Source organism: Ovis aries, chromosome 15 (genome assembly GCF_016772045.2).
Source record: "Ovis aries strain OAR_USU_Benz2616 breed Rambouillet chromosome 15, ARS-UI_Ramb_v3.0, whole genome shotgun sequence".
Lineage (NCBI taxonomy): Eukaryota > Metazoa > Chordata > Mammalia > Artiodactyla > Bovidae > Ovis > Ovis aries.
The window spans coordinates 21,812,249-21,833,249 of record NC_056068.1 but is presented as its reverse complement, the minus strand read 5'-3'; the positions used below and the strand labels follow the sequence as shown (position 1 = coordinate 21,833,249).

General features: G+C 42.2%; 1 protein-coding gene across 2 annotated transcripts in view; it reads left to right on the top strand.

Annotated features, from left to right (window-relative positions):
- The window catches only part of ALG9 (ALG9 alpha-1,2-mannosyltransferase), a 109,321-nt gene that overhangs the window by 74,973 nt on the left and 13,347 nt on the right, over positions 1 to 21,001 (top strand). For both annotated transcript variants that reach the window (XM_027979190.2, XM_042232919.2), the window contains exon 14: positions 5,430 to 5,560. In XM_027979190.2, the coding sequence (XP_027834991.1) occupies positions 5,430 to 5,560 (131 nt within the window). The remainder of the gene's footprint in view (positions 1 to 5,429; positions 5,561 to 21,001) is intronic.

Genomic DNA, 21,001 nt, shown 5'->3' with positions numbered 1-21,001 from the left:
TTTCCTTGGTTACTAATGCAGTTGAATGCTTTTTGGTTTTGGCCACTTTGATATCTTCTTCTGAAGTACCTATTCAAATCGTTTGCCCATTTTCCTGTTGGATGGTCCTTTTTGGTCTAATTGCCTGGTAGGTGTTCTTTATATATTCTAGACATGAGTGCTTGATTGTGAATATATTGCATATATCTTCTCTCCTTCTTTGACTCATTGCTTCACTCCCTTACTGATATCTTTGATGAATGGATATTCCCAATTTTAATATAATCAAACTTATCCATCATTTCTTTTATAGTTAATACTTTTTGTGCTTGTCTAAAAGAGCTTTTGCCATATGTTAGATCTTGACAGTAGTCTCCCATATTATCTTCCAAGCGTTTTGCTTTTCACATTTAGTTCTGTAATCCATATGAAGTAGATTTTTTTACTTTATCAGTATTTTTTCACTGAAGTACAGTTTATTTTACAATGTGTTAATTTCTACTATACAGCAAAGTGATTCAGTTATATATATGCATATATACATTCTTTTTAAAAAATACTCTTTTCCATTTCTGGTTTATCATGGAATATTGAATACAGTTCTCTAAGCTATACAGTAGGTCCTTGTTGTTTATTCATTGTGTGCAGAAGTCCAATTGCATTTCCCCTCCAATGGATATTCAGTTGTCCCAGCATGCATTAGTGAAGAGACCATACTCTTCCCACTGCTCTAAGGTGTCACTTTTATCATAGATCAGGGTCCATATGTGCCTGTAAGCTGTTTTATTTGGTGGTCTGTTCTAATCCAGCACTAATACCTCGTTGTCTTAATTACCATAACAAGTACCCACCTCGTTCTTTTCCAGGAGTGCCTGGACTGTCCTTGTCCTTTGCATTCCCAAATATATTTTAGAATCAGTTTGTAAAGTTTCATCAAAAAAGTCTATTGGCATTTTTATTGAGATTGCATTTAATCTCTCAATCAATTTATTTAGAATTCACATCTTTATAATAGTGAGTCTTTAACCTAGAAATAAGGTTTATCTTAAAGGTCTACTTTATGTTTATTAAAATTTTTTGAGATAAAATTCATCATTTCAATTATTTTTTATTATCCAATTTACCATTTTAATCATTTTTAGGTATATAATTTAGTTGCATTAAGAACATCCATACTGTTATGCAATCATTACCACTCTCTCTCTCCAGAACCTTTTCAGTGACTTTCAATATGTTCATAGTGTTTCAGAGCATTTCATTGCCCGACCCCTGCCGCCAAAAAGATACCCATACCCATTAACTCCCCCAATCCTTAGCAACCACTAATCTGCTTTCTGTCTTAATGTGTTTGTCTCTTCTGGACATTTCTTATAAATGGAGTTACACAAGAATGGTCTTTTGTGTCTCTTTCACTTAATATAATGTTTTTAAGGTTCATCTTTGTTGTAGTATGTATCCTTTTTAAGACAGTGATATACCGCTGCATTTTAGACCTATTTTAATTATATGAATATACCACATTATAAATTCATCAGTTGATAGACACTTGTCAATAAAATTCTATAATTTTTTATGGAGGCCTTGCCCATATTTTGTTAGATTTATTCCAAGCCACATGTTTTCAAATCCTTGTGAATGGTATTTTTATAATATAATTTGAAAATATGTAATTTTTTTCAGTGTAATTTAGTATGTTGTTTACTGCTGTTATGTAGGAATATATGATGTTGATTTTACATTCTATAAATAGTTTAAAGTTTGATAAACTCTCTTAATTCCAAAAATTTTTCTGTTGACTCTTTTGGATTTTATGTCTACCAATCATATCATTGTGATGAATAAATGAGTTTTTTTTTTCTTTTCATTTCTTCTACTATTTGTTTTTTCCTTTTATCTTTTGCTGCTGACTAGACTCTCTAGTGAAGTGTTGAATAGAGTAATGATAACAAGTGGCCTCAACTTATTCCTGCTTCCAAAGGGAAAGCTTTCAACCCTTCATCAAGGTTGAAATATGATATTTGCTATAGATCTAATTGTATTTCAAATGCTCTTTATCTTAGCTGAAACCTGGCATTTTTAGACAACGCTTTTTTGGTTTTAATTTTTAAGCAACATTTAGATGAGCTCCTGAGAGTACTTTGCCTCTTACTTGGCCATTTGGGCAGCTGATGTGTGACACTGGCAGTCACACTGACTTGAGCCCAATATGGCTCTACTGGGCTTCCCTGGTGGCTCAGACGGTACAGGATCCACCTGCAATTAGGGAGACCTGGGCTCGACCCATAGGTTGCGAAGATCTCCTGGACGAAAGCATGGCAACCCACTCTAGTATCTTGCCTGGAGGATCCCTATGGACAGAGGAGCCTGGTGGGCTACAGCCCCATGGGGTCACAAAGAGTCAGGCACAACTGAAACAACTAAACACACACATGGCTCTACTATAAACTCTTGTTGTGATTTTGGTGAGGATTGTATATCTTTTTAGGGTGAGAACTTGTTTATTTGTTATTTATTTCTATATCGTTAGCACTAACTTATTAATGCCTAGTATATCGTAGGGACTTAATATAGATCTTGAAAAAAATGAAGTTATATAATTTGTCTCTGAGTCTTGGATTCCTCACTTATAAAATAGGAATTAAAAATTCCTCTATAGGCCTTTATATAATGATTTCAAAAATGATATGTGTAACATACTTGCATATTAAAAAAACACTGAAAATTAGTAGTTTCCTTCCCTTGAGATTTACCTTCCTTTAACTGACTACATTAGTAATTAAGAGGGTTCTGGGACTGATTTCTAATGTTGGGGGTGGGGGAATTCCCCACAGTAACAACAATTCTCAGACACCATCTGGGCATCCTGCAACTCAATGCAACTCTTGTGCTGTCTACCCAGAGACAGCATCAGACTCCACAGATTGAGGGCTGAGTCCTATAAGACTGCCCCCTTCTCCTGCCACCTCAGATGTCAATCTCAAGCCCAGGCTGGTACCTGTTTCTGACTGGCTGGTGACAGACTGGGGCCATGAGCCCCTTCTTGGACTTCAGCTGCTGGTTGTAAGTCCAGGTTGTTCCTTGTAATTCTGATTGACTCAGTGTAAAGCAGAGTCTCCCACGACCCTCTCCTTGGGTTTGATTAATTTGCTAGAGTATCACCACAGAAAAACATTTTACTTACTAGAGAACTGGTTTACTATAAAAGGATATAATTCGGGAACAGCCAGATGGAAGAGATGAATAGGGCAAGATATGAGGGAAGAGTTCGGGTCTTCATGCTCTTTCCACGTTCAGCACCCTTCCCGAATCTCCAAGCGTTCACCAACCTGGAAGTTTTCTAAACCTAGGCTTTCAGGGTTTTATGGAGGTGTCCTGACACAGGAATGATTAATTAAATCACTGGCTGTCTCCAGCCCTTTGCCCCTCCTCTGGTGATTGGAAAGACAAACATTCTATTCACATGGTTAGTTCATCTGGTGACTAGCACCCCCTGCCATCTCTAGGGGATTTCCAAAAGTCACCCCATTAACCTAAGCTCAGTTGTGGTACACAGGGGCTAGCTATGAATAACAAGACATTCCACTCACCATTATTGCTTTGAAGAGATATCAGGAACTGAAGATAAGAGGCCAAACATTTTAACAAAAAATGCTCCCATTGCTCTTATTGCCTAGGAAATTACCAGGGTTTGGGGAGCTGTCAGTCAGCAACCTTGGAAAAAGGCCCCCCAAGAATATTTATTATAAATCATGTCACAGTGATGTTCTCCATCTTTGGGCTTTTATTTAACATCATAGAAACTGTGTATTATATTTTTTTGAACTGTGGTTGATTTACAATATTGTACTAGTTTTGGGTGTACTGGCTTCCCTGGTGACTCAGCTGGTAAAGAATCTGCCTGCAATGAGGGAGACCTGGATTTGATCCCTGGGTTGGGAAAATTCCCTGGAGAAGGGACTGGCTACCCACTCCAGTATTCTGGCCTGGAGCATTCTATGGACTGTATAGTCCATGGGGTCGCAAAGAGTCGGACATGACTGAGCGACTTCCACTTTGGGTATACAACAGGTGATTCACACACAGACATACACACACATTCTTTTCAGAATCTTTCACATTATAGGTTATTATAAGATACTGCATATAGTTCCCTATGCTATGCAATAAATCCTTGTTGTTTATCTTATATATAGTAGTGTGTACCTGTTAATCACATACTCCTAATTTATCCCTCTGCCACCCTTCTTCCTTTATAAACCATACATTTGTTTTCTATGTCTGTGAGCCTATTTCTGGTTTGTAAATAAGTTCATTAGTATTTTTTAGATTCCACGTGTAAATGATATATAATGTTCATCTTTCTATGACTTACTTCACTTATGATAATCTCTGGGTCCATCCATATTGCTGCAAATGGCACTATTTCATTCTTATTTATGGCTGAATGATATACAACATCTTCTTTATCCCTTTATCTGTTGATGAACACTTAGGTGCTTCCATGTTTGGGCTATTTTAAATAGTGTTGCTATGAACATTGGTGTGTGTGTATTGAATTTTTTTTAAGTCTACATTTTAAAAATTATTATTATTAAAAAGGCTTAAAAACTTCTCCCCTTGCTTTGAGATGAGAGGAGGAATAGTTCGAGATGAACCATTTAACTGCAAAAGTATCCTACAGATTTTGTAGCATGTTCAGTTGGATTAATCAATTTTGTGAGAAGCACAGTACCAACAGGGTTTTAAATTAAATGCATTAATAATTTCCTATGAGTATGAGTGATCTTATGATGTATCCATATTGTGAGCAACTGGATGACTCTAGTTTTGCCAGTAGTTACTATATACATTTCATAATCTCTACTCTTGCAGTTCTTGTATCTGCTTTACTGATCTTTTGTTGCAGGGACAGTTCTTGTGTCTCTGTCAGTTCTGTTGAAGTTTGAAGGAAACAGTGTGCATGATGTCTTTGAACTACTTGTGAGGTATACGGCAACCCCACTGGCTCTGGCAGCAGAGACGGGGCTTCTCACACACTAACATTTTTGTTTGATCAGGCCTCTCAGTCTCTGAAACAAAAGGTGATAGTTTGGAAGGGAGCAATAGTGAGCCACAAAAGAAAGTTTTTTGAGTAGGTTGTGGACTCTTGCTAGCTTCAGAAGTGTTTGTGAGGCTAGAGAGACTTCATGCCCAAACTGGAGTCAAAACTCCCAGAGCTTACATATATATTTGGCTGGGTGAGTTGATGTCTCCTCCCTCCCCCCAGGAACCTAAATAATACCCTAACACCCAGCACTCTTATCTGAGCGAAGAGAGCACTGATAACATCTGAGAACTTTGATGTTTGTGCTTCTAAAACCCTGCCTGAATTCTTAGGGTTACAATTTATCTTTCTTACCCTGAAAGGATCTTTGCAATTCCTGATGAGAGTTCATCTTTCTCCATTACAGATTGACATCAGTAAATGCCATTATTTAGTGGATTTGGACACCATGAGAGAAACACCCCGGGAGCCAAAATATTCATCCAATAGAGAAGAATGGATCAACTTGGCCTACAGACCATTCCTTGATGCTTCTAGGTATGTGGCTTTAATCCTAAGAAATGTACTAGGACTAATAAGGATGAAAACTGGAATCTGGGATTGAATAACTTCCAGTCCTGGGCTAACTCTAGTATCCATTTATTTTATCTGTGTCCAGTTCCCTGAGAAATCTAAAAGAGTGCACTCCTTTTCTAGGCATCAGAATACAAAGTATATTCTGGTATCATCCAAATAAAAGAATCTATAAACAGATAGATCCACTGAAGAAAACACAAAATGTTTGACGTTGAGTATTTTTGACAATAAACTTCAGATTTCTTAACCAGAGTTTTCTAATACTGTTAGGAAGATTGACTATGTTCTTTGTGGAGCTAGAAATTCATATCAATTATTTTTGGGCTCAAAGCTCAGTCAGAGATAAGGCCAGGCCTTACTATATCTTAAGTAAAGAAAACAAATAGACTAGATCTTGACTAGCTCTTCAGAAAGGCCTCAGAATTCATGATAAGAGGGGATTCAGGACGTTCAGGTAAAGCAGTAATAAATGGGAGAGAATTAGAAGGTATAGGTTGTCTGTGGGCCCAGGTCCAGGTAGACAGACAGTTGAAGTTCAAGGAGATTAAAGCTGAAGGAGGTCCAAGGAGGTCTCATAGGCAAAGCCCAGGATCCAAGAGGTCAAGTAAAAACCAAAGGGTGAAGGACCAGGTCTTGAGAGGCAGATTTGGGACTCAGAAACAGGGAAGAAAATATTTTCAGGAAGAGAGAATGATCAGAACCTACTGATAAATAAGGTGAAGAATAACAACTGTCCATTGGATTTGACAGTTGATAAAAGCAATTTTGGTGGAGTGGTGGGGGCATAGAATTTGAGAGATTAGAGGGATTGAAGCAAAAATGGCAGGAGAAACGCAGCAAGATGGTGGAGTAGAGGGACGTATGCTCAGCCCTTCTTATGAAAACACCAAAGTCATAACTAACTGCTCAACAGTCCCTGACAAAAAGAGTCGCTGAAACCTACCAAAAAAGATACCCTACAACCAAAGACAAGAAGAAGCCACAACGAGATGGCAGGAGGGGCACAATCACGATAAACTTGAATCCCATAGACACCAGGTGGGCGACCTACAAACTGGAAAATAATTATACCATAGAAGTTCTCCCACAGAAGTGAACTTTGTGAGCCCCACATTGGACTGCCCAGCCCAGGGGTCTAGCAGCAGGAGGAGGAGCCCCCAGAGAATCTGACTTTGGAGACCAGTGGTATTTGAGCACAGGAATTCCACAGGACTGGAGAAAACAGAAACTCCCCTCTTGGAGGGCATACACAGGGTGTTATGGGCATCTGGATCCAGGGGAAAATGCAGGGACCTCATAAGAGACTGGGCCAGCCTTACCTACTAGTGTTGGAGGGTCTCCTATGGAGGCAGGGGACAGCTATGGCTCACTGGAGGGACAGGGACACTGGTGGCATGGGTCTGACAAGTGCTTATTGGCATGAGCCCTCTAGGAGGCTGCCATTTTCTAACTAAGACCTGGCCCCACCCAACAACCTGTAGGCTCCAGTGCTGGGACTCCTCAGGCCAGACAGCCAACAGGGTGGGAACACAGCCCCATCCATCAGCAGACAGTCTGCTTAAAGTCGTCCTGAACAAACAGCTGCCTGATAATAAACACACCGGCAGGTATGGCCCCTCCCACCAGAGGGACAAGCCCCAGCTCCACCCACCAGTAGGCGGTTACCAGTCCCCCCAGCTAGGAAACCTGCACAAGCCTCTTGAGACAGTCTCATCCACCAGAGGACAGACAGCAGGAGCTAGAAGAACTACAACCCTGCAGCATGTGGAACGGAAATCACAATCACAGAAAGTTAGACAAAGTGAGATGGTAGAGGGATATGCCCCAGATGAAGGAACAAGATACAATCCCAAACAACTAAGTAAAGTGGAGATAGGCAATCTACCTGAAAAAGGATTTAAGAATAATGATGGGAAAGATGATCCAAGACCTTGGGGAAAGAATGGAGCCAAAGATTGAGAAGATACAAGAAATGTTTAACTAAGACGTAGAAGACAAACAGAGATGAACAATATACTAATTGAAATAAAGAATACACTAGAAGGAATCAGTAGCAGAATAATTGAGGCAGAAGAACAAATCAGTGACCTAGAAGACAGAATGGTAGAAATCACTGCTGTGGAATAGAATAAAGAAAAAAAAATGAAAATAAATGACAGTTTAAAAGACCTCTGGGATGACATTAAATACACCAACATTTGCATTATAGGGATCACAGAAGAAGAAGAGAAAGAGAACATATCTAAGAAAATATTTGAAGAGATAATATAATAACTGAAAACTTTCCTAACATGGGAAAGGAAACAATTATCCAAGTCTAGAAAGTGCAGAGAGGCCTAGGCAGGATAAACCCAAGGAAGAACACACTGAGACACATAGTGATCAAATTAATAAACATTATAGACAAAGAAAAAGTATTAAAAGCAACAAAGGAAGAGTACCAGATAATACACAGGGGAACTCCCATAAGGTTATCAGCTGATTTCTCAGCAGAAACTTTGCAGACCAGAAGGGAGTGGCAGGATATATTTAAAGTGATGAAAAGGAAGAACCAACAACCGAGAATACTCTAGCCAGAAAGGCTGTCAGATTGGATGGTGAAATCGAAACCTTTACAGACAAGCAAAAACTCAAAGAATTCAGCACCACCAAAACAGCTTTGCAACAAATTCTAAAAGAACTTCTCTGGGAATAAAAAGGCTGCAACTAGAAACAAGAAAATTACAAATGGAAAAGCTCACCAGTAAAGGCAAACACACAGTAAAGGTAAGAAATCACCTGCGCACAAATACGATATCAAACTATGAGAAGAGCAGAACACAAATGCAGGATACTGGAAATGCATTTGGTATTCAGAGATGAGCAAGTTAAAAAAAAAAAAATGAGCAAGTTAAAACACTATTGTTTATATATAGATTGCTCTATCAAAGCCTTCTGGTAACTGCAAACTTGAAAGCTGCAGTAGATACACACACACACACACACACACACACACACAGAATCAAAACACAACAGTAAAAGTCAATCATCAAATCAAAGTGAAGGGAACAAAAGAAAGGAAGAAAAAAGACCCACAAAAACAAATCCAAAACAGTTAACAAAGTGGCAGTAAGAACATAGATATTGATAATTACCTTAAGAGCTACCGTGTGTGGGGGCAGCGGCCAAGAGGAGCTATCCTACGTCCAAGGTGAGGAGCGGTGGCTGTGCTTTGTGGGAGCAGCTGTGAAGAGATACCCCTCGTCCAAGGTAAGAGACACCCAAGTAAGACGGTAGACACTGAGAGAGGGCATCAGAGGGCAGACAGACTGGAACCACAATCACAGACAACTAGCCAATCTGATCACACGGACCACAGCTTGTCTAACTCAATGAAACTAAGCCATGCTGTGTGGGGCCACCTAAGACAGAGGGGTCATGGTGGAGAGGTCTGACAGAATGTGGTCCACTGGAGAAGGGAATGGCAAACCGCTTCAGTATTCTTGCCTTGAGAACCCCATGAACAGTATGAAAAGGCAAAATGATAGGACACTGAAAGATGAACTCCCCAGGTCAGTAGGTGCCCAATATGCTACTGGAGATCTGAAACTCCAATATTTTGGCCACCTGATACAAAGAGCTGACTCATTTGAAAAGACCCTGATGTTTGGAAAGATTTAAGGCGGGAAGAGAAGGGGACAACAGAGGATGAGATGGTTAGATGGCATCACTGACTCAACGGACATGAGTTTGGGTAATCTCCAGGAGTTGGTGATGGACAGGGAGGCCTGAAGTGTGGTGGTTCATGGGGTCTCAAAGAGTTGGACACGACTGAGCGGCTGAACTGAACTGAAACAGATAAAAGGCTCCAACCAAAAGACGTGGACTGGCTGAATGGATGACAAAAACAAGGCCACATATATGCTGTCTACAAGACACCCACTTCAGATCAAGGGACACAGACAGAACTGAAAGTGAGGGGATGGAAAAATGCATTCCATTCAAATGGAAATCAACAAGAAGCTGGAGCAGCAACATCATAGCAGACAAAATAGACTTTAAAATAAAGATCTAGTACAAAAGACAAAGAAGGACCCTACATAGTGATCAAAGGATCAATCCAAGAAGAAGCAGCTATAACAGTTTTAACTATATATGCACAACATAGGAACACCTCAATTTAAAGGCAAAAATTAATACTGTTTAGGTTGGTGCAAAAGTAACTGTGATTTTTGCATTGTTGAAATTTGCCATTTGATATTGGAATACATTATAAATAAATGTGGTTAAGTTAGACATTTTAATGCACATTTCTTGCTTTTTTTTTTGCTAATAACTTAATACTTGCTGTTTATTTTTTATTTATTTTAGACTATGGGTATACTGTTAGACAAAAAGCAAATTTGGGTGATTTTCTTGAGTTCAAAATGTGTCGTAAAGAAGCAGAGACAACTTGCAACATCAGCAACACATTTAGCCCAGGAACTGCTAATGAACATACAATGCTGTGGTGGTTCCAGAACTTTTGCAAAGGAGATGAGAGCCTTAAAGATGAGGAGCTTAGTGGCTGGCCTTTACCAATCAGAAGTTGATAATGACAGTTGAGAGCCATTATTGAAGCTAATGTTCTTACAACTACACGAGAAGTTGCCGAGGAACTCAGGGTCAACCATTCTATGGTCGTTCGGCTTTTGAAGCAAATTGAAAAGGGTGAAAAAGCTTGATAAGTGGGTGCCTCATGAACTGACTGGAAGTCCAAAAAAACTGTTGTTGTGAAGTGTCATCTTCTTTTATTCTATGCAACAACTGCAAATCATTTCTCGATTGAATTGTGACAAAAAGTCTATCGTATATGACAACTGGTGATGACCAGCTCAGTGGCTGGACTGAGAAGAAGCTCCCAAGCACTTCCCCAAGACAAACTTGCACCAAAAAAGGTCATGGTCACAAGGTCATGGGGGTCTGCTTTCTGTCTGATCCACTACAACTTTCTGAATCCCAAGGAAGCCATTACATCTGAGAAGTATGCTCAGCAGGTCAATGAGATACACCAAAAACTGCAACATCTCCAGCCTCCAGTTGTCAATAGAAAGGGCCAGTTCTTCTCCATGACAGTGCCTGACCACAGGTCACACAACCATCACTTCAAAAACTGAACGAATTGGGCTTCAAAGTTTTGCTTCATCCTCCATATTCACCTGACCTCTCACCAACTGGCTACCACTTGTTCAAGCATCTTGACAACTTTTTGCAGGCAAAATGCTTCTACAACCAACAGGATGCAGAAAATGTTTTCTAAGAGTTCGTTAAATCCTGAAGAACAGATTTTTATGCTACAGGAATAAGCAAACAGTTCTCATTGGCAGAAATGTGTTGATTGTAATGGTTCCTATTTTGATTAATAAGTGTGTGTTTGAGCCTAGTTATTTAAAATTCACAATCCAAAACCATGATTACGTTTGCACCAACCTAATAGCAACCATAAAAGGAGAAATCAACAGTAACACAATAATAGTGGGGGACTTTTAACACCCACTTTCATTAATGGACCAGATGGACTTACTTGATATTTATAGAGCATTCCATCCGAAAGCAGCTGAATACACATTCTTCTCAAGTGCACACAGAATATTCTCCAGGGTTGATCACATTGTGGGCCACAAAACGAGCCTCAGTAAATTCAGGAAAGTTGAAATCATGTCAATTATCTCTTCCAACCACAACGCTGTGAAATTAGAAATCAATTACAAGAAAAAAACTGTTAAAAACATAAGCACGTGAAGGCTAAACAATATGCTAATAAACACTGGAGAAATCAAAGAGGAAATCAGAAAATACCTAGAGACAAATGACCACAAAAACATAATGACCCCAAACCCATGGGATGCAGCAAAAGCAGTTCTCAGAGGGAAGTTTATAGCGATACAATCTTGCCTTGGGAAACAAGAACCTCAAACAACCTAACCTTACATCTAAAGCAGCTAGAGAAAGAACAAAGCCCAAAGTTACTAGAAGGAAAGAAACCATAAAGATCAGAGCAGAAATAAATGAAATAGAGATGAAGAAAACAATAGAAAAGATCAATCATCAGGTCCTTGAGTGAGTAAGGAGGGAGTGGGGGTAGGCATTGGAGTGGGAGACCGTGACAGGTGATAGGATCATGACCTGATACTCAAAAAACCTGTCAGAATCAGAACAGTAGTAGGAGGGAACTTGAAATTCTCTTTCAAGCAGCAGCCAAGGTATGAATTTCTCTGCACCATACATATTCTCTTGGTGCCTGACTTGTTATTTGATACAGTGTTTGGAGAGCAGGTCACTGTCGTGGCTTCATTTTTGAGTTGAGAAAACTATGACGACATGAGATCTGGGCCTGAAAAGATCTCCAGCCCTGGAGGGTCAGTAGATCCCTAACAGCCTTCCTGTTAACAAAGGGAAGCAATGGCTGACGGATACTGACCAGCAGTGCCTTGGTCACAGAATAAATTCTCTTTATAGCAAATGGGCAAGGGAGTATTTTTGAAGCAACTTTTTTTTTTGTTTTTCCTTTTGGTCTTAAAGGATTGGAGTGGGAAAAGTTCCTCATCTTCCCATTTCCCCTTTTGGTAGCACATGGGCCCAGCGGCTGGTAGACATGAACTGAGAGCCTGTTTAAGGCAAAGAAGCCTGATGCTTGTACACCACTCACTGGAGAACTGGAAATCTTCTGAGGGAAGAGCAGACGGTGTTGGGCACCTTCTCACCTGCCTTGTGGTGAGCAGAGAGTGACGGAGGTGACCACACTGTCACTCAGTGATGTGGCCGAGCATCGCTCCTCCAGGGCCCTCTGGTCAGCACTCTCCTCAGTTAGTGGGAGCGGGGGACGCATTGGGAGCCCATGAAATATGAGAGCCTTTCCCAGAGATAGTATTTGCTGCTCCCCACTGAACATCTGCTTCCCTAAGCAGCTAGATTTTAAGGGCAGAAATAAGGCATAGTTTGATAGGCTCAGTTTGATAGACATTCATTGGCCACCTTCTGCATATAAGACTTTATAGCCTGTGTGCAGACAAGACCACTGCCTTGGGAGTTTATAGTTTACCCAGGGAGATGCACTGTAGTTCAGAGAGGAGCTACTGGGGCGTGAGAGGGAGGGGTTAGCTCCAAAAGGCTAGAATGGGTGAGACCAAGGAAGATTCCAAGAGGACATGACATCTGAAGATTCCACTGGCTCCGCTATGGGAGGTGGACTGGAAGGTGGGAAGGTGGGAGGCTATTCTGCTTAACTAGATGAGAGGTGACAAGGAAGTGAACTCAGCTGCAAAGGATGAGTTTTTGCAGAAAAGGATCAGGCCAAAGTTTGCATCCCAGAAGCACACAATTTTCTCCAGTGGCCTTGATCAAGCTTTTAATATTTTCCTTTGCTCTATTAGAAATGCGGTGCTAGTCACTGTTACGGTTTGCTTTCTCTAGCTGGGCTGTTCCGTGACCAGAAGCTTTCACACGTTGAGCAGCACTTGCCAGAGAGACAGGACTCTAAGCTTATCCCATTGTACGGCCTATCTCTCCTGTTGGTCCCTGGTGCCACTTCATTTAACATCGAGCACATGTCCAGTGGAGGTGGAGGAAAGGAGAAGACCCCTGGAGAATGCCTTCAGAGGTTTTTGATTTCCCATAAGTTGTACTCATTTCCCTAAACTGGCAGTCTTTTCATGACCATGTGCTGAGAAAAAAAAGAAATCTGTTGGTTACAGATTTCTTGAAGATATGCAAAGCATAATGGAAGTTTATTTGAAAGTATGCGAAGTATAATGGAAAGAACAGGAGGTCAGAAGACATGTGCATTCAGTCCTGGTTACTTGCTGTTGTTCCTGTCTGTTCCCACACTTCCATATCAGTAAAACAGAGATAATATTTTATATATTTTATGGGAATGTTAGAAGGATTAAAGGAGAGCTGAAATACGAAAGTGTTTTTAAATTCTAAAGCGTTATATAAATATCAGGCCTTCCTGTTAATTAGCAGGCTGTCTGAAGCTCCAAAGTTATGTTGATTTTCTTTACATTTCTCTTGCTCAGCCATTCCTAGTATGTACTGACCCAACTGCAAAAACAGCAGGATCTTCCAGTGCCCTTTGCCACAGCAGTGTGTAACTGTCAGCACTGTGACATCTGATGTTGCTGACTTTGGGCCAGTTAAATTGGGCTGTACTGTGGGAGGCGGTGTGCCTCAGAGATACCCCTCTGAGGTGGTGCATGAGATGCCCTTGAGAACTCGACCCTGGGATGTCTTTGAGCCTCTCAAATGGGGCTATTACATTCCCTCTGTCTTCATGAAACAATGGTTTCTGTACTTTAGCAGTTTATGTAACAGGGAAGAGAATGGCACTATCCACGTGTAATAGTCCCTCATGTCTTAGACCCTAGATCAGGTGGGCTGCAGGCCTAGCTGTTACCGAGCTCTTCCTGAGGAAGGGTTTTCATAAGCCTGTGACATACCACCACATGATCTTTTTAGAAATGTAAGCAGGTTAGTTTCTCAAATGTTTAGGTCCCTGAAATTTGTTATTTTTAATTTTTTAAAAAAGGCGTCTGTTTTTGGCTGCGCTGGGTCTTTGTTGCTGTGAGGGCTTTGCTCTAGTTGCAGCGAGTGGGGGCCACTCTCTAGCTGCAGTGTGCAGGCTTTTCAGTGTAGCGGCTTCCCCTGTGGAGCACAGGCTCCCGGGAGCACAGGCCTGGGCAGCTGCGGCATGTGGGCTCAGTAGTTGCAGCTCCCAGGCTCTAGAGCACAGGCTCAGTAGTGGTGGCACGTGGAACTTAGCTGCTCTGTGGCGTGTGGGACCTTCCCAGACCAGGGATCAAACCCATGTCTCCTGCACTGGCAAGCAGATTCTTTACCATTGAGCCACCAGGGAAGCCCAAGCCCCTGAAGTAGGAATCTGCTTTCTTTAGAGTTCGCTTTGAGATCATTTTTTTTCCCTTCCTTTATCCATCTCTCTATCTTTCTAGCCATCTGACATCCATTTAATCAGCAGGTATTTTTGAACACTGTCAGGAACTGTGATGGATCTTAAGTGTATATGACGGTGAACACAAACTCTCTGTCCTCTTGAGCCCTACAGTATAATGGGGAGGCTAGCATTAAACAAATAACCATCTAGATCAGTCTAGAATTACAGCCCTGTTAGGTACTTTAAGAGAAAAGTACAGGGTGCTCAGAGAGAAGGAGACGCCCTGGAGTCTGCTTTTATGTCGTGAAGCCAGCTGGTTAAGCAGGTTTGGAAATCAGAAAATATTTATTGAGAAGCTATAATGTTCTTGTCACAGCACTAGATTATTTAGGGGTTATGAAAGAAGCAGTTAGACACAGATTTTTACCTTTGAATAATTTACAACTTTTGTAGTTCCTTTTGTAAAATTTTGTAGGGATTCCCTAGTGACTCAGATGGTGAAAAACCAAGAGTCTCCCTGCAATGTGGGAGACCCGAGTTCAATCCCTGGGTCAGGAAGATTCCCCTGGAGAAGGAAATGGCAACCCACTCCAGTATTTTTGCCTGGAAAATCCCATGGACAGAGGAGCCTGGGGGGCTTATAGTCCATGGGGTTGCAAAGAGTCGGACACAACTGAGGGACTTCACTTTCACTGTTTGTAGTTACACGTAAACACCTTGAAAATAGTACTAAGACCGTGTGAAAGTATTAGTCGCTCAGTGGTGTCTGGCTGTTTGTGATGCCATGGACTGTAGCCCCCCAGGCTCCTCTGTCTATGGGATTCTCCAGGCAAGAATCCTGGAGTGGGTAGCCATTCCCTTCTCCAGGGGATCTTCCTGACCCAAAGATTGAACCTGGGTCTCCTGCACTGCAGGCAGATTATTTACCATCTGAGCTACTAGAGAAGACATTAAGACCATAGAAGGTGCCGGGTGGTGTGCTAAAACTCCAGAGAAAGGAGAGCTCTGTGGAGGTTAGAGTGTACTAGGAAGGTCTCCTGGAGAAGGTGGTGCTTAGCCCAAGTGTACAAGAAAAAGGATTTGTATTCGTGGTAAAGAGGGCAGAATCGTATCTGTAATTCAAGGAGAAGGAACCATGAACACAAGTGGGAAAAGTAAAAGAAGGCCTGTTTAATGAGGGGACCCGAGGGTCCATAGAGGAAAGCCTAATTTACCTCTTTGGTTTAAATTTGCTTTTAGTTGGAGTGATCTGTAATATAGTATCCAAATGAGAACACTTTTGAAAGTAAAAGGGACCCTGCCCTGGGCGAGTTGAGATAGGTGGCCATCCTGTTGTAATGTGCCTGGAGTACGAGAGCTTATCCCAGAAAGCAGGACTGGAGAGCGGCGCATGGTTATGGTCAGTCCACGTTTACCATCGGGTCTGTCCATCGGTTACTTATTTAATTTTCAGACGTTCCTTGGTGCCGTAGCCTGGATTGGGCCTTAGCTGTCTGAAAGGAAAGCGGTGAGGCTAGTTTGAAGAAAGACCAGCACATAGAAAAATCATACTCTTGAGTGTGTGCCAGGGGAGACTCCACCCCAGGGGAAGCAACCTAAAATTATTAGGACAGTACTGTGTCTGGTGCAAATTCAGGAATTCTAAATGTCTGTGAATATGTGAAGAGGCGTGTTTTCTGCTGAAATTGTTGGAAGATAAGCCGAGTTTCCTGTCGGACTGTTGGAGAAGGAATCACAAAGAGGGCTGAACATTGTAAACCTGTCTAGGAGAATGGCCACCCAGATGCCCACCTGTGCTCTTCCTGTTAGACTTTTTTGCTTTATCAGAGGACTGGAGAGGCCAGACCACATTAGTTGGAGAGAAGATCTAGACGTAAGATTTTTATTTAATTTTTAAATTTTACTTGGAGCATAATGACTTTAGAGTATTGGGATGGTTTCTGCCATATAGCAGTATGAATTAGTCATAGGTATACCTGTGTCCCCTCCATCAGGCACAAGATCTTGATAACCATTTTCTAGTCTCCTCCCGCACATGACTGGTACCAGAGCAGCAACTTCCTCTCCCTAAGTTTGCTGTGTCTGTGTCTGGCTAATATTATTAGCATTTATCAAACTTCCAAGATATGGGGGCTAAAACTCGTTGACATATCACTTTTTAAACCAGACACATTTGTCACCCTACGGACATCTCATATTACATACTTTCTAAAATAAGCGGATTTTTTTGTTTTCTTTCTTTCTTTGAAGCATGATATAACGGCTACTTGTATAAAATAGTTGGACAAGTGGGTGGATGTAATGGTTACTCTGAGATTCCCCAGAGAGGAGTGAAGGGAGACTGTTGCAGTAACGCAGCTGGATTGTGGGTTCCTTTCTAAGGATGCAGAGAGTGTTTGGCTGAGGGAGTCTGGTGGGGAATGCCTCTCCAGGATGTTGGAGTTGGCCTGCTGAGCAGCAGAGCCTGTTTGTAGCTTTAGAAACAAGTCGGGAGGCCCTGCCCACTTCTTTGCAGCCACTTTCCACCCACTTTTTCCTCCTTCATTGTAGGTCCCTTCTGTTTTACTGTCTTTGCCTTCACCTTTGATTTTTGGATTGTGATATGTTATTCGTCTCCATTTTGGAACCCATTAGCCTCATCCAACTGAATTTTAGGCTTGCCTGACGATGGATGTGAGATAATTTGGGGACACTTAGTAGGGCAGGATTTCAAAGCCTGCCCAATGTATAATTACAAGTAGATGCAAGCGAAGAGTTAGAACATAACATCTTCAGCGGGTGTGGTAGGCGAGGGGCCTTTACTCGTCAGCGGATTTCTATAGGGCCGGAGGGGGGTTGTGGTGATTGCATATAATACTTGTGTTCTTTCAGTGTCCAGCACAGGATCCTCATGGAGGCTTTCTGCTGAGACTGTTACTTTCCTTTAAGCATCCAGGAAGTGAACCCAGCAGCTATGAGGCCATGGTGCTGAATCCAGTTCGTTTCTGGGTCATTGTCTCGTGGATAGCAGCCATCATGTCCCAACTCTAACCCCAGCACAAGCAGAACTGTTTGTTTCCGAAAGATAAGAAGACCATTGGAAAATCACTGTAAAGTGAACGCTAATTGTAAACTCGTCCCAGTTATTGCTGCATCCCAAACTTAGTGGTATTAAAAGGCAACAGTAATTTATTATTGTTTTATCTCACGGTTCTGGGGACTCAGTGGGCCATTCTCCAGCTTCTCGGGGTTCTTATGCATTGCCCATCAGATGGTGGTTGGCACTGGGGCATTCCAAAGGCTTTGCGTGTGTGTGTGCTTATTAAGTTGCTTCAGTCGTGTCCAACTCTGTGTGACCCTATGGACTGCAGCCTGCCAGGCTACTCTGTTCATGGGATTCTCCAGGCAAGAATACTGGAGTGGGTTGTCATGCCTTCCTCTAGGGGATCTTCCCAACCCAGGGATCAAACTTACGTCTCTTAAGTCTCTTTCATTGGCAGGCGGGTTCTTTACCACTAGCACCACCTGGGAAGCCCCTTAAGGGCTTTCCCACACATCTGACAGTGAATGCTGGCTACTGGTTAGCTCTCAGCTGGGACACTTGGCCAAAACACCTAACGTGGCTTCTCCATGTGGCCTGTGCTTCCTCATAGCATGGTGGCTGGCTTCCAGGAGCTAGAATCTCAAGAGTGGTGTAGCTTTTATGACCTAGCCTTGTAATTCACAGTGTCATTCCCACCTCATTGTTTTCATTGAAAGCAAGCCAGTCTAATAGCCCATGGTCAAGGGGAGAGGAATTAGATCTCCCCTGTCGATGGAAAGATTGTCAAAGAATTTATGGACATGTTTTTAAAACATCACTGCTCTTTTGATGCTGTTCTTCATCCAAATTAGACAATTTGGGGGGGGGAAACCTTTTTTGAAGGCGATTTCTTGCAGAAGAGACATATGGCACCCAAAATAGTCCAGCAGGCTGTTCCCATCTGCAGCTTCTTGCTACCCAGGTGGAAAGGGAGGCTGCACCCCCTGGCAGAGTTTGGCTCCAGGCCAGTGGTTGAACATGCTTCACATGGTGTTCAGATCCTTTCAGTGGAGTTGGGTCTCCCTCCTAACCCGTGATTGAAGTGCTCTTGTCTGTTCCCTGCACGTCAGTCACAGCGTTGCCTTCAGCTCCTTTGTCTTTGCTAAGAATACTGAGAAACTGTAAGGGAAAAGCCGTCAGAGTTCTCATACTTTTGTCATTCCTTATCCTCATTGTTCTCTTACGCTTTCCCTTTCTTTACCAGTCTGGGTGGGGGGTCCCTGTTTCCTTCTCCCCAGATGGTTTCCTTAGACCCTTCGCCTGGCAGCACTACTACCTCAGGCTAGATTTGGCTTCAGAACACACTCTGTTTTGCCCATTGTATTATTTGACTGCTTAATCATTGTGTGCTAACACTTGCAAGGAGAATAAACCCTTTTCTTTTTTTCCCAAAGCTCAGAGGGTCTAGTTTGCCTTGTTGTAAAGTTAGTTCTCTGGAGACAGACTGTCTGAGCCTCAGGTCCATGATGCAAGAGCCTCTCAGGCTTGACGAATGCATATATACAGTGTCTTAGAACCCCACCACTTTCTGCTAGCTTCGGCCAAGCAACTGGCATCATCAGAGACATGTATTCTCAGTTTCTTGAGAGTTAGAACATCTCTTGTTGACTCTCACAACTCCTAGCACATATTAGGGTCTTAGAAAATATTTATCAATTATTTGATGTTGCATAAAGGGAAAAGATGGAATAAGAATTTCTTCAGAAGCTTCTCATGCCCTTGTGTGTGCTTGTGACCTTAGTCACTCAGTCATTTCCGACTCTTGCGACCCCATGGACTGTACCCTGCCAGGCTCCTCTGTCCGTGGGATTCTCCCGGCAAGAATACTGGAGTGGGTTGCCAATTCCTTCTCCATCTCATGCCCTTATTTGGTAAAATAAAGATTGCTGAGGAGCTGATTGGCTTCTATTTCCTGTCTGCTGGAGTGCTCCTTCTTAAGACCCAGGCTCTACCCCTTAAGAAAATCCACAGACTGTGTGCAGAGAGGAGCCCACACGAAGGAGGCCTGAAGCCTGTAGCACTAGCTGAACTTGCAGGCCACGGCCGGCCATGAGCATTCTAGCCAAAGCCCGGTGAAACAGAAAGCCCATCAGTTAGCCACGGATTTGAGAGAAATAATAGATGGCTTTTTTTTTTTTTAAGCTAAAAAAAAAAAAAAATTGTTGAGTTATTTCAGAGTATACTCATTATTTCCCCTCTGTAAAACTTGCCAGAACCGTCAGCCTGCTGTGGCCTCCAGTGCCACTTACTGTTTGTCACAGAGAAGTAGCTCAGATGAGGGTCCAGAGAGTAGGGGCAAACCCCTTCCTGAACACCGTTCAGTGTCTTCTCTGCAGGAATATGGATGGAGCACGTGGTACCTTAACATCTCAGGAGCTATCAGATGGGAAAGGGCCACTCATGAGCTTTTCTCCAGCAAACTTAGTGGGACTGAAGGTCAGAAAATGACCGCTTGCTTAATACCAATTCTTTCTCAATCCCCTCATGCTGAATATTGGTGAAAGGTGACTGGTCAAGAGGTTATACTGTCCAGAGGTTATACTGATTGGCCAAGGCCGCATATCAGTGAAGTGATCCACCCCGTACACGTGTCTCGCAGTGACGTGATTCCCGTTTGTGCCTCAGCAAACTTCCAAGTCGTTACACAGTATGGATTTGGAGGTCGCTGCCGAAGCGTCAAAACCGTGAATGTGTTCACTGAATGTTCAGGGTCTGTGGACATGCCCTCTGAAAACAGAGTCATTCTGGTCACTTGCGTGATAACGATTTAGCAAATTTTGTGTAAACTGAAACCCAGAGAGGTTTCTTGACCTTTTGCATGAATATTCTCTTTGCTAGGTAAGAAATGGCAGGGCGCAAGTAGTTCTGTGTTTCTGGGGTACAAAATGAGAGGCTGGAGCGGGTAACAAACGAGGCCGTAAAGGAAGTAGGAACCAGAAGATGGTATGAAACGTCATATCGTAATGGATTTGAGCGCTTCTCTCCTCTTCATCAGAGTCTTGCACATTCTCCATGGTCTCGTGTCTCGTCTCTCCTCTTCCTGTTCCTTCAGTCACTGTCAGTTCCCCAGCTATTATTTTACTGACATTTAGGCCATTTGTGTTGTACAGTTTGTGTCCTACAGGTATTTCTCATCTAGTTTATACCATATTTTGTTTTATAAACCCTGGATATGTGAAGCCTCCTTCCCCCCCGAAAAAAGATTAAAACTTTTTAGGAAAGGAAAGAATGCCCTCTTTGTTGATGGCACTAACATCCCACCACAGCTTCCCATTCCCCATGTGCGCTCCAAAGACTCCCACTTTGCTCCACCCTGTCCAGTGGCTTTAGGGCTGAATTCTTTCAGAAGAGAAGAGGAAGAGCTTCACATTATTTTTTTCTTAATATATATACATATTTTATTGACGTATAGTTGACTTAACAGTGTTTCAGG